This window comes from Pholis gunnellus, assembly GCF_910591455.1.
Source record: "Pholis gunnellus genome assembly, chromosome: 18".
NCBI lineage: Eukaryota > Metazoa > Chordata > Actinopteri > Perciformes > Pholidae > Pholis > Pholis gunnellus.
In genome coordinates this window covers 9,443,014-9,458,216 of record NC_136545.1, presented here as the reverse complement: position 1 = coordinate 9,458,216, position 15,203 = coordinate 9,443,014, and the positions used below count along the sequence as shown (strand labels likewise).

General features: G+C 42.5%; 1 protein-coding gene across 1 annotated transcript in view; it reads left to right on the top strand.

The window, feature by feature from the left end:
* Positions 1–4,938: 4,938 nt before the first annotated feature.
* The window catches only part of mmp17a (matrix metallopeptidase 17a), a gene marked incomplete at its 3' end in the record, with an annotated part of 59,477 nt that continues 49,212 nt past the window's right edge, over positions 4,939–15,203 (top strand). The window contains exon 1 of the mRNA XM_079178859.1: positions 4,939–5,059. Within this exon, the coding sequence (XP_079034985.1) occupies positions 4,973–5,059 (87 nt within the window). The 5' untranslated portion in view covers positions 4,939–4,972. The remainder of the gene's footprint in view (positions 5,060–15,203) is intronic.

Below are 15,203 nucleotides of genomic sequence, written 5' to 3'. Positions count from 1 at the left end.
ACAATGGGAAAAACTGCATTCTAAACAACTCAAGAGGACTTTTTTTTTTTATATAAGATTACATTTTTTTTTCCTTTCTGTGCTGCTGCACCGCAGTGAATGTAAAACAAGCAGTAGGATTTGCTCAGAAATGTGACAAAAATGCAAATGGGAAAAGAGTTGACTTGGTCTCTGAGAATCCGTGTGGGAGCAACCTTTTAATAAATAAATATTTGTCTTTGTTAATTAGCTTTGAACCACTGACTGTGACTGACTTGGAGATTTTGCACAACATACTTGAGTAACTCTATCCTCTTGTATGAATGTGGATTATATTGCATTGTGCTGTATTCTGAGTAGTATACATAACGGCAACTTATTGTTTCACATCGGTGGGTCTACAGACACATTATTTCTATTCTAAGGTGGGACAAGAAAAGTGTAAGTCAGTTGCAGTTTTATCTGCCAAATCACACACTACTCTATGTTATCATCAGAAATAGAAATAGAATAGATAGGAGGCCAAACCTATCAGGGCCTCCTTATAAATTGCTGCACAATCACCTGTAAAGAGATGCTTCAGAGCTCATGACATGAAACGGAGTCTCGGTATATTCACTAGAGCTTTCACACAGTATGGATGAGAACATGCTGTATAACACTGAGCCGAGAAACCTTTCAGGAAACCTGCCCTGTGTGGTCAAAGATGTTTTGCAGTCATATTGATCCCTCTGAGCGTCCCCTCGCTGTGCTTTTTGTAAACTTTGTGATACAGACTATCAGCTTATCGGCGGTGTTAACAGCTATGAAAGTGCTACATTTACAGCAGTATTCTCCCGAACACGATTCTCTCATTTCTCAAAAGGGTGATAAAGCATTTACGGAGAGCCTCTAATCTTCGGAACAGTCTATCTGAAAGCCAAATCTGAGATCTTAAATCCAAAGCAGTTTTAATTTTTAAATCCTCGTTAAATACCGTCTATTGGGTGAACAGGTGGTCCAGGGGTAAAGTTACCATCCACCACCACAGAGGCCCGGGGAACAAATCCTGGTACACTCAGCTTCGTGGTCGTGGTCGTGCGTGGGGAAGCTGGTGCTGGTTCGAAAACGCTGTAGCTGCAGTGACGCCTCACAGTGGTTGGTCATGGTGCTGCATGACCCTTCTTGATAAACGTGCCTTTGACCTGATATCAGCTTCATTTATTCGCCGACTCTGTATTTGATGCTCCTTTATTGAATGATTTATTTTATGACGATGATAATAATAATCATGGTTGATATTATCAGAAACACCATTTGCATGAAAGAGTTAATAAATAGAAACAAGCTTTGCACACCGCATATTTAAATAATGTATATATATATATATATATATATATATATATATATATATATATGGTAGATATATGGTGGTTACAACTTTGATGATGCAAAAAGTTTCAAAGGATACGCATTAGGTATGACAAAAAAAAGATATCCAATGCTTTATCCCAACTGAATATGGAACACACACACACACACACACACACACACACACACACACACACACACACACACACACACACACACACACACACACACACACACACACACACACAGAAAGTAGATATGACAAAGAGATTAATGAATGTTCTGGTGGTTTTTAAAACCACAATGTTAACTTGACTAATGGGAAAGCCCATTAAGTAGAGCTGACAGTGTGAATGCAAACTGCATTAAGTATGAATTATGTTATTAACAACTGCAAACATTGTCTCCATAATCAAACAGCATCCCACTAGCCACGCAAAAACACTGACGTCACCCCGTCTTTGATACTGCATGACATGATTCGATGGCATAGAAATCCTCACCAGTGCAAGGGGTTGTGCAGCCAACTTGGCACAAAATGCTACAATAAATAATAAAATGCATGTGTTGTAATGGCGGCTAACAATCTCACTTCAGTCCACGTCCACACTGGGCAATGGATTATCACATTATCTGACTAAAGAAAATGAGCTAAGCTGGGAAACACTTCAGGTAAAATGTGCAAAGGAGACAGAGATGAGTAGATGGGTGTCTCATCCTTCTCTTAACGCTATAACTGACTGACTGAAGCTACTTTTTGACAGCAGACAGATGAGACACACTATTCAGCTGCTACAATTAACATTGTGGCTATACGACAAGTCTAACAGGGACTGGAGGCGGTACACTTGAGAAGTTTGAAGCCCTCAGCACGAAGACAGCAGAACGTCATGCTGCCGAGCAGAAAACACATTTCTCACGTCTTTTCTCCTGCGGACCAGTGATGAACGACTGCCCTAACAGATCTGAATAAGAAATGGAACCTTAAGGAAGTTTGTATGCGTGTGTACGGCCTGTTGTGGGTTGACTGACTGATCAAATGACTGATCATAAAATGTTCCCAGATTAGTGAAGAGATAACATGCAAACACTTTCATCAACCTCTCCTCGTGGGAAGCAAAGAGTGGGCTGATGGAGTTTTATTATGCGTTAACTGACAGTGTTTTCCTCAGTGTGATGTTTTCGTGGAGAATATCTCTGCAGTTGCCTTTTTCTGCTATGTTTTCTACAATGTGATGAAGATAGAAGTGTAATGAGGGGTACAGCACCTCTGCATATCAGAGACGAGTGCCCTTTCTTCGCATCAAGAAGAGAGCTATATTTACTGATATATGGATTTAATTGGCTGTCAATGCATTACTCGGTGCTTCCCGGCATGTCTGGACCTACTGGTGTAAAATATGGATATAACCCTTCATTATTATATTGAATTCAATTTAGAAGGACAACTCAATAGTTCCCAGCTGTAGATGAACTGGATAAGCTTGATTTGTGTGTGTGTGTGTGGGCGCTTGTGTCCATGCGCTCATTATGCATTTCTTTGCAGTCAAGTCATGAGGCTCGTGGCACCATAAAGGAGAGCCGTGAATCATTAGAGGCAGTGCACCGCAGGTTAAGGAGACTGTCAGTCAAAGTAGACAGAGAATAGTTAAGATGCTCGCATTTGGCCGTCTGCATGTGGGCGGGCATCGAGGCGTGTGCGTGCATCCGCATTAAGATTCGAGCTTTAAATGGATAATTCACCTTGATGTTGCGGCGGCAGTCAATGGCGATTCTCAACAGTGCTTACAATTGTGTATAGCCTACTGTTTATTTTCCAAGTGGAAAATGTCTTTTTTTTTTTCACATGTAACGTCCACAGGGGAGGTCTGAGTGCGGAGGTGCAGGGTCGTTTACAGGTCAGCTCTGCTAGATCTAATAAGGGTTTTTGGAGTGTGGCTGCAGGACATTTCATGAGGGTGGGTAATTGCCATTTTTTGGAGATTGAATTTGAAGCATCTTGCTTGTCGTTACGCTACCGTGATGCTCTTAGTTTCAAACTGAGAAAATAAAATCTAATTGCTTGTTGTTCAAGTACTCCCGGCTTTAATTGACAGCAGGCTTCCTTTTAAATTAATTTATTTTAAATGAGGATTTCATGATGTTGTAATTAACCTAAGGAACAGAACACACCACTGAGCAAAACTCAAAATATGTTTTTTATTATTATTATAATAGTATTAGTCAGCAATAGAAGCAGTTAATCGCTGATGTATATTCATGTATCTATTTCCCAGTATCATGTTACATAACATTACTACTGCAACAACATGGCCAGACTTAAATCCGCTTATGTATATTTTTGATGACTCATGAATAAAGGCCAAAGAGATTAACTAAAAAGGCACCTCAAACCCAATTCAAATTCTCTACCAGCTGTGTAAATAAAATAAAAAAATCCCGAAGTAACATACTGTAAGCGACTGGAAGTTTGAAAACTGAACTTCAAAATAAAAGCACAAGCTCACAGGTTTTGGGTGGCTGGTATACCCAAATCTGTGTAAAACTCCTGTCTAACTTCAACGAGTTATTATCACATTACCTTGATAATCTCTCTGTTGTTTAATTTAACAGACCCTTTCAACAATTCAATTAATCTCACATTTTTTATTTGATTTTGACTACTTCATGAGTTGTATCCTCTGGTTTAAACATGTTGAAAGTAGTTTAAATCATCACACACAAGTTATCACAAGTTATTACAGCCCTGGAGTTGTGTTTTCAAATTGTTTGTATTGAGAACAAACAAACAAAGTACAGTGATATGAAATTATGAAGAGCACCAAATACTTGTATTCGTACTGCTGCAATGGTCAAATGTTTGGCATAAATCCCACTTACTCAACAGCTCTGAAATGCAATTAACTATTCTTACAAATCATTTCAGCATACATCTACTAAAATAATAATCACATGAGTCAACATGTTTTAACTGCTTTTAACATTGTTAAACCTTAAACAATGCTTGCAAAACGTTATCAGACGGATATATATATTAAATATCTAAATAAGTAATAAATGGCATCAGGTTAAGTGCGCTCGTGCACTTTATTACTTTAAATTTCTCAAATCCATCAGCGTGGATTTTATTTTGAGCATTTTGTCCGGAAGTGTAAAAGGTTATTGTGGCTAACTTTGAGATTGATCTATGCACAGCCGCGCGCAGCTGCTTTCATTTCCCCAGCGCTCGAGACGCCACACGACGGAGAGAGTGGGAGAGAGCGCTTCTCGCTCCGGGGATATATCACCTCTCATGGACTTGAGATAAGACAAGAAAAAAAAAACACCGTCCGTCTCTGACTCCGAACACTTTGCGTGCGTTAGTTACGAGTGGAGTTTCGCCGAGCCGCACAACTGCTCTAAATGGTCTTAAGTGTCACCGGCGCAGCTTTTTTAATGTGTTTCATGTGTTTGCGCTCAACAGTGAGGTAGACGGACACGTTTTACGCACGTGTCGGCGTGTGATTTACACCCCCCCCCCCCCCCTTCCCGTGGATGCGGCTGTCGGGGTCGGTGTCTGAGCCCTGCAGGATCCGCCTGTCATAGGGCACCGTGATTCCTCTCCGGTTACTTCGCAAGTGGATGAGGAATATTTCACCGGAAGATGCTGCTGTTGGTGCAGATGTTGTGGTTTTTACCTCTGACCGGAGCGGCTCCGTCCCAGACTACCGAGCAGCTGGACACCGGGGTGGTAAGTTTACTATCTTTTCTATCTACTTATGGGGTGGGTGGGGGGGTTCTACCATAGTGTGGCGCCGTGTGGGGTGGAAGGTCCCCCCCCCCCCCCACACACACACCACACACGCACACACACTCCTCTTCCTACTCGGGCTACCTCTCGAACCACCAGAAAAGAGCACTAGTCTTCTCCGAATACTTGCTCTGAATTTTAACACCGCTCTGCAGTTCAACGCACGAGGTAGAGTGGCGGTACGCACTGCATGATGGAGAACATTTTTCTTTAATATATATATCTAAACGTCTATACAGGAACTTTGTTTACCTGCTCAGGAATCAACCCCTCATTCCAAAAACCAAAAAGAATGCATACAAAAAAATAAATCGATGTGTTCGCCAAATTGCCTATAATAAATAAATGTATGTGAGGAGGATGAGCTCTGACGTTAGATATCGACCTCTTCCACAGGATCCTGTGCTAATGAGATAACTGGAGCTCAATGGGACGGAATGAACCCGCGAGGAATCATTTAATCAGGGCTGTTCTCACTCAAAACATATGAAAGATTTGAAACCAAGAGAAAGCAATCGCTGTGTTTTAAATTAGAGGATCCCACACTGTAGTCTGCTGGAGCAGTAGATGAAGGAATCCACTGAAACACCGTTGATATGAGGCTATTCACTTATAAACAGATCACCCCAAATATCTTATGTTTTCATTTAGGCTTATGTTTCGCTTTAGTAATGGAGGAAGCTCCACAGACTCGGGGACTATGCATCATCATCATCATCATCATCATCATCACTGTCCCACAGCATACAGTCAAGACTGAGGTTAAGGGAGCAAGACACCTGCAAATGGACTGATTGTGTATGTTTATTCTCATCCAGATACACTGTAAACTGTGCATAAAATATGAGATTATTCAAAAGTTGCATTTTACTACAATTTTCACTGCTTTGGGCGACATCAGTTTGTGTTGCTGCACATCCAAACTTAAGACTCGCTTTCAGCACTCCAACGTCTTTTTTCTCAAATCCACACTTGGGGATTAAGTTCATTTCTTTACGAAGACCAGAGCAAAAAGCACTGAAATAGATGCGTTTTCCATTTATTTACTCATTTTTATTTGCTTGTGATTGCATGGCTATCATTTGTGATCTACTTTTGAACGTTTGTGTGTGCAAGAAAATGAGAACTTCAACAAATGGTATGTAGACTACACATGTTTGTACATAAATTACATTACCTAAGAAAAGGAGCCACAATAATCCCGTTCAGTTTACATTACCCACGTTTTCGCATAGCTGCGGTGGATGCCAACAACCTTGACATGTGGTCACGGTCTGTAGCACCTTTTCGCTCTGAATCAATTATTTTTCAGGCTTTTCCAAAAGGTCAGTTTGGCCACACCTGGCAGGATTTTCATTAGGACCTGCACGCACTTCTTCCTCGCTGAGTAGCTTTGGCAACCGAAGCCTGCTATTACATCACGAGCGTGGTGGACTCCCTTGTCTCATTCTGATTTCCAGTTGCAACATAATTCCAGCTTCATCTCAACATTTAGGAGTCATTGTCGGAATCAACACATTTTCTACCGATTGAAAAACGCTTTCTTCCTGTTTATCTGTCAGGTTACATTTATTTTCTTTCTTCAATTGTCAATTGGTGTAAATGTCATGATCATTATTGGCCACTGGTATCTTTAAGTGTTTTCTTACTTAAGAATACACAGAAGTTGTGAATTACAGTTATGAAAGAATGCACTTTAGCTGACACATCGTTCTGGGGGAAGATAACAGTTTTGTACTGTAATTCTTGCGCATTCTTGGAAAGAAACGGGTGAACTACGACACAAGAGACGCATTAATTGTCTACCATTTGCCGTGGCAGAGAAAAACAACGCTTTTTTTACGTTTCTATAGAGCTAATATGATTCGCTCGATCCAAAGTGGTGCTTTAGTCTTTGGGCCATTACTCTCGCTGTGATGTCTTGGATGCTCCGTCCCGCTTCACGTGCCAGTAAATGCAGAGCAACACTGCCAGTCCTGTGATGGATACAGGCCTATACTTCTCCACACATTTGTTCGATGGACTTGGAGGCACTAAATATGACTCTTGGCGGACTTCACGAGGGTCCATGCAATAAAAGTGACTATTTCCTGGACGTTGAGCCTCTTTTCCCAGCATACTTCTGCTGAAGAAACCCTTTCAAAACAACAATTTCTCACTTTGGATGTCAGTTTAACAGGTACAGAACATTACTTTAAAAAACCCCCACATCTATACCGTCTCCTAAAAGCCTTTAAGCGTAGGATTTGAGAATCTCATATTGCATTTTTAAAAGTGATACCCAAACCAAAATCTCTGATTTGTGTACCAAACGCTCACACCGCCCATGGGGGGTAAGATGTGTCTGTACTTTGTCTTTCTTTTTTAGAAGAAGAAGAGCAGCTTTAGTGACAGGTTGAAGAAGACATGCGTTCCCCAGCACCACAGCATATTTCTCAATGTGTCCACACACAGGAGTGTCTGAGAAGTTACTTGCTGTACCCTTGAGGTCCACCCTAAAAGACATGAAAGTACCATTCAAGTGTATCGCTTTGAGTCCAGCTTGACCACTTATGAGTAAGCAGGTGGAATGATCCTTGTAGATTCAGGGCAGGTCATTTTTTTTTTACCTGAAAATCGTTGGAACAAAGACTCTTTCTTCTGTCCTCAAGAGAAGACTCCAGGGGGACGTGTGTGTCCTCCTATTGTTTAGAGGCCGCATGTGACTCCCCCACTTTAGAGATGAAGGGCAGCGGAGAGCAAAAGTTCACAGTCGTAAGTAACTTTTTTTTTTTTTTAAAGCTATCATACCATACGCTGAAAAGGTTTGGAAGGAGATACCCCTGATCAAGGGGAATAATGTTACTAAGACATTTCCTGCCATCAGTTACGTGATTGATGAAGCGTTTCTTGCTTTATTCATTGATTGACGGAGTTTGATCACCGATAGCGAAGGCGCTTTATCCAGACAGTATAATCCAACTACAGCTCCGGGTTCATCGGGAGAGACGGAGGGAAAGTATCGGTGCGGACAGCTCCGATGATGATTACTTCGCCGGTGACTGATTTCTTGTCCCTGGGGTGCAGCGGGACACACAGAGAGCATCATTCTGTGCCACTGGAAGGGCTGTAAAGTACAGATGTGATCAGATGATTGCACACATCATTCTCTCTCTTCTGTGGATACATGCATGTGTGTGTGTGTCTGAAACGCCCCCAAAACAACCATCTCACCACATACAATCCTCTCGTTTTAAATCCGGTCCCCATCACACTCCGTTGCAGCGACGCTCCATCACTTGGCTCATAGTTGAGATTGTGAAATCTTATGTACGGTATGTGTCTCCGTAACAAGCACACGCTGACTCCTTGAGTAACCGAACCACCGCACAGATCAGAGATTCATTTCATAATACTGCTTCCATCCAGGTTGATGTATCGCCGCGTTGAGCTGATTTGCCATTTCAGCACTTGAGGGACCCGAGTCATAACAACTGCAACATGTACTGTAATGTGTTTTTCTGCTTGTCGTGTTATGTTCCTCGCGAGGAACATTTTCCTTCACTCAAAACAGAACCGCCGAGCTTCCCGAAGGAGCTGTTCACCTGGACTCAGGGCTGCTCCTTTTTTTTATTTTTTATGATGAGCGAGAGTAAGCTGAACGGATTAGTGGCTGATAAATTACCTGAATAACTGTGCATCCGGCAACCTAGTGGAATTTTCTCCATTAAAAGAACCACGGACCAATAGAGCGCCTGGAAGGGCAGCCACAACCCCGCCGGTCCATTTCTCACTCTCTCTTTGCTGTTTAATTTCTTCAATGAGAACACCATCTGGCATCAATTCCCCCTGGAGCGGTAGGCCCCTCCCCCTTTCTGCTCCCACGTCTCCGCCAATCCCTCTCCCTCCCTGGTAAATATATTAAAAAGTTCTTAAAAATAATTTTAAAAAGCAATCAAAAACTAAGAACAATTGTTTTTAGGAATATCTAGGGCTTAGAAATAGTCCCACTAGGATCCTTTTTGTGATCATTCCAACCCAAAAACTCTCTTCTAATAAAAAAAAAAGAATCCTTTTGGGTTATTTTGAAGGGTTTAAAAATTGCCAGGTTTGCAGAAAAGACTGTAGATACGGCTCACTAACACCCATTATGGGTTGGGGGTAATTAGATCATCGGTCTTCTTAAGAGAACCGTAACAATGAGCATGAGCTTTTCAGCACCAAAATAAAAGGAGTATCCACTTGCTCTCTGCTGTATTGAATCCCCCACTCTACAAGTACCATTAATCCCCCCCACCCGACAATAGTTCAGGAGTTTTCTAGTGTGGAAAGCGAGACGGAAAATGTACATTTTAATAATTCAGTTTTTGTTCTGAAGGGGTATAATGGGGAAATCATTTCATTTCCAAGCCCCATTTCTCTGGCCGCCAACAGTATCCTCATTAGTACCGTCTTTGCCTAAAATGTGTGTACATTTCTCCAGCGTTACGTCCTTTCCCTTCACTAATTGACAAATACTCAAAAGCATGTGCTAAATGAAGAGGATGTTTCAGCCAAGAACATTAAATATTTTGTCTTTGATTTATGGATATTATACTTATAAGGTAGATCGGTTGATTTGTTAGCGTTAGCTATGTGGGTGATGAGGTGTGCAGGAATATTAAGCCACACCGGATATAAAAGAAGCACTCTGGATGCTGGTTTGCATGTAAATCTGTTATTACTCTCTCAGCCTGGATTATGAGGATACTTTCAGCACCGCTGTCCCACTTCCATCACGCCGTGTGACCTTCTTGTCTGCAGAGATGCATCTTGGGACTCCAATTCAGGGCGAGGAGATTATTTCAGGAACAATGTCTTGCGGGAGAGGACTTTTGAGTGTTGCAGGGGAGTGCATTTCTCCACCAAGATTGACAGAGAGCGAATGTTCAGCGTGTAATACACACGGCGGCGCATTCTCGGCTTCTCGGGGGGGAAAAAAAGGAGAAAGCCAGTCCCTCAGTCTGCTCCTATCCGATCTGTCACCTCAGCCTTGTTAAGCGTTAAAGTTCTCCAAGACGTGCGAGTTTCTGAGCAGCCTGTCAGCGTTACCCAGGAGTCTAGTCTATGATTTCCTCAGAAACCAATTCAACAAGGGTCTCAAGAGCCCTGACACCTCATTGGCTGCCGCTGTAGCGCGGCGGCTTGGGAGTGACGCGTGGCAGCTGCGAGACTTCCGCGTGACGTGTTCAGATAACGTCAACACACGGATTCCCAGATAAAGTTTGACAGCGTGAATTAAAAACTTGATTTAGGCAATCTTTATGTTGGCTCACAAGTACAGTAAAATATGATTGTAAAGACTTGGAAGACTTGTGGCCTCATACTCTCGTAGCTTTCAATTCAAGTGTTGCAGTTTGAGGCCTGAAGTCACGGAGCAAATGTATTCATTTTGGTAAATGGCAGAAACCAGATGTATAAAGGACCTGTACACATAAAAAACACACATCAGCATGTCCCACAACCAAAGTGGTGTTTCAGAAATATTCTCTTGTTTTGTGAAGCATTGGACTCTAACTTGAGTCTGCTAGAAATAAAATCATCACCGTTCCGCCATTTGACGAGATACAGTACGATCCAATGTTAGTTTACAGGTGCATGTGGGATGGATTAATGGCACCGTGGACCCTATTTGAAACAGGCAAGCACGGCTACCGGCGCCAAATTGGTAGTTTGTGAGCACACGAACAGTGTGGGCGTCTCTGAGTGCAGCAGCACAATATGCTAAAAAGGCTATGAATAAATGTAGAAACAGTTCGGTGTTGCCGATTATATATGATGTCATCAATCTGAGGCTATTCCACTCATATTGTGTGAGATACACTAGGTATCGCACACCTTAAAGGGGTCACATTATATCCTACTTGATGTAAAACGGTAGAGTTTAGGCCACAATTTGTTAAAAAGTAAATAAATAGTAAAACGCGTCTCAGAATTGATCCAGAGTCTGCTGCATAAACAGGCAGAATACAGAGTTGCGGGAGACATGGGGGTTATTTAGTAGTGGCCTGGTGTCGCTTGCGTGTGATTAAATCAAAGTAAGCGGTTGTGTGTAATGACACTGCGGCACATTGGGAGGGCTGCAGATTTATCACATATTTCTGTCCTGCTGACTTCAGATGGCTGCAGGGATTTAATGAGGTGAAGAAGAAGGTCGTCAAGCGGCGTAAAGCAGCCGTGGCTAACAAACACTGCACAAACTACTCTGTTGAACTTATAGATAAATGCATACTGATTTACCCAAATTGTTGCTTTTTTTTCACTTTTTTTTTTCTTCGTTTGATTTAAAGTTTGATTTAAATGTTAGCAATATTTTGTTATTTTTGCAAGTTTGCTCTACAAAATCACTTATTTGGCGCCAGATTGACTGACAGATGTGGTTCTGAGAAGTGTTCTCTGTAAGATCCAATTTCTACTCAAATATTTAACTTTTTTACTGCCTCATTTGACTGAACCACCCACCTGTTCGCGCCTCACTTGCCACCTGCGCTCACCAAAATATATCGCATCCTGGAAAAGCTCATTTTAAGGTCAAGATTAGGGCCGCCATTGGAAAAAAAGGGCCCTTCCCTATGGGCGTTACAACTATTCGCCGCATTGATACTCTGGTGCCGATTCACGACTGAGCCAACGCAATTCTGTGAAATTGTGTCTCATTGTGGGAGTGGGTAGAGGTATTTGATATGCGAGCGGGCGATTGAGGGCCTGTACGTCCATCTATGGCGAGAGGAAATCAGGCCTGTGCAGGTATGCCCAGTTTTCACAATGAGGGAGATTTATGAAACAGAACCATGCATATGCACGACTTTATAAATCAACAATAACGCGCGTGCATATTTCTTGCTTTTGTTTGCACAAAGAGTTTTTGGCACAGGCAAATGTCAGAGTAGTTTACAGAAGTAATGGACCGGACGGTGTGAGCAGTTGAGCTGGTATCGCTGTTTTCCTCAGCTGCATATGATTCCCATTGGCTCTTACTCTCTCTCTCAGGCTCCCCATGTTGAAAACCCCAAATCAACTCCATGTGGCCCCCCTTCTGGTCATGTAAACGATCAAGGTCTTGGTTGCCGGAGCTATTCAAAGGACTGACCGAGTCTTGTAATTATGGTGGTTTGAGGAGTTGCCCTGCTTGCATGTTAAAGTTAAAATAATCCAGAAGCCCGCCAAGTGAACTGGAGGAAGCCCCAAAGCAACAACAGAGCTCCTCTGAAGTTTGCCATCTGAAACTGGCAGAATTGTGGTAAATGCGGCATGTGTATGTGTGTGTGTGTGTTTGTTTGCATGCGTGCAAGGATAGAATGAGAAAAGAAAAAGGCTGTTGCTTCTCCGGAGATGCATACTGATTTCCATTGCTGCCATTGGCACAGGAGTGATGGGCACTGCAGACTTCTAGTTTATTTCATATCAAAGTGAGGGACAGTTTGTGCAAAGAAAAAAGAAAATGGGAGGAAATAGGAAAAGATAATCACTTGCTGAGTGAGCCCTTCATGTGTGCTTTGGAATTCAATTCCAGTACTGTAGGCTCTCGAAATGAAGGCACATTTGTGTGTTTATCTGAGTGAACTGTATAAAGAAAGAAGACAGAAAGACCGATAAATTGCACAACTGGCAGGCGCTGGGTCTCTGTGAGTAATAGGACTGGGGATTGTTTGGATATTTTATATATAACCTTTAAACAATTCATTTTCACATTTGCCCTTTCCCTCGTCTCTTCCATCACCTCAAAACTTCCCGGAAGTGAATTTAGCGATGAAATAGCACCCGAAATTATAGAAAATGAGCTTTTGCTCGTCTGACCACCGTTGTTCTAACCATAGACTGTGCCGCTCCAGCACTCTGCATTGCGGGAGGTAGACTGGTCCGATGGATACTGGACATTTGTTTTAAATAAGTACGGCATCCGGGAGTGTGCAAAATACAGTGCCTTTCGTGAGACCTTGAGTTGAAACAGGACATTGGCTGTGCTCTCATTGGCTACCAGGACGGCAATGAGAAGACGATGGGACCCCCCCCACCAGGTATTTCGCACACACTGAGATCACTATGATTGGACGGCCGGGTAAAAAGTGGAGTGTGCAGCGTTTTACCCAAAGTTGAAAATGTTTCAGCTCTGTGCGGCAAGCTGTTTTGTTTCCCAAACCCGATCTATAACATGTCCACACTGTTATTGGTAAGAGATTTAGATCTGATATGCGTGTCCCGACATCACCAACCTATCTGCATGGGTTGCTGTAACTACACAGCTATACGCTGGAAATGCATGAAGCATTCGCCATCGAGCAACTGCGCTGACAAGTCACGGTGCAGCCGTTGAGTTTGTCCGGTGCGACGGAGGAGGCTTGTGTACATCACAAGGGAGAAGCCGCAGAATACAGAGTGCAATTCCACGGACTGCTGTCCTCAATCGTGCTCTGCTATTAGCTGCATGGATTCCGAGCAGCGCTTCTTTGAAATCTGATTTGAGCGGCCACAGCGGTCGGGTTGGTTAGGATCTGATTTGCAAAAAAGTTATATTTATTTTTGCAGTCCAGACTTTAATCTGGATACAATCTGGACATGCCTAAAAAGAAATCTATTTGAGCTGGCAGTCGGAACGAGGCCTTATTAATCTTCCGATGCATAAACAAAAAATCCCCCACAATGTCTCACTTTCGGCAGCGTCTTCCAGTCCAGAAAGAGCAAAAATGTGTAGTTGTTTATGAACCAATAAGCAGAGTTTCACTTCCCAACCCTAGTGAGTAACGCGTTGCAGGGTTTTCCGCCAGTGTAGTGCAAGCCAAGCCGACTCCCCGCCGGGCTTAGCACCGGCCCCGGGCATTATGTGTTTTTAAGACATGTTTGTACACTAAAATGTGTTAAATGCCTAAACTCCTAAAGGCCCACGCCAAGTTTCCGTGTTTTGTTTGCTGTAAGCAACAACTTCGGCTCACACTTGACTGAGGTGGTCTGACCTTTTTTAAGGTGGACCAGCTATTCTCATTTTAGTGACAAGCTGCTCCCCCCCCACCACAAAAAGAAATGAACAAAAAACACACGCCGGGCCTAACAGCCTATCTGGCGGAAACCCTGCCGTTTATTAGAATTATGATAAATGCTCAGGTGCAATGAGCATCAAGGCATACAAATCTAACTTTGCTACTTAGAGCAGAATCACTTTGTCCCACCGCACAATACGCAGCCCCATTAATTTGGAGAGTGACTGTAACATTCAAGATTGTATCTTGAGGTGCCCATTAACTCAGCAATTATTCATTGCCTAATTAGGTATTTGCAGTGCCTTTTTTTTTTCTTCTTCTCCTCTCTCCAGCCCTTGGGAGACAAACAAAAAAGAGTTATTTCTCAGTATGCCTTTCCCTAAGTGACAATTAAACTAATTACATACCCCCCCCCCCCCCACACAAACACACGCACACACAAAAGAACAAGTTATTTAGCGATGAGACGGTTTTTCCAAGAACTGTAAACTCCACGCAAATATTATAGAAATGACATTAAATTTGAGGATCACGACTGAAGAACAGGAGCTAACTGGAGCAGGTGACCCAGCAGAAGCTACATAGATTCCAGTTTGAGCTTGTACAATTTTACACTGTGTTAATACCATTGATCAGTAAATGTACACAGTATAACTGTCAAGTTTAATACGGTTACAACCCTAATTATCAATTATATTACATATTATACTGAAATAACTGGTGGTGATCTCACAGTGCTGTACATGCTGGCGTAGTTTGAATGGACTTGGCTGAGCTGTGTTTCAGTTAACACGTTCATTTTCCTTGGACCCGTCTCAGACTTGGAGTACTCTCGGTTGCATATTTCTAAGAGCGGGTGCGGGAAAAAAAATAATAGATTCTCTGTTGCGATTCTATTTTGATTGATTGGTGCATCGGTGCAGAAAACTGCTCAATTTGAATTCAAAAGAGCTTCGCAAAGCGCAGCCGGGTAAACAGCCCACCGCTCTCCTCAGCCTGTCCGGGTGTTTTAATACCGCGAGGAAGACTCCTTCATTTGATGCAATTATAAGTGTTCCAAAGACTTAATTTGTTTATTATCCCCACAGACA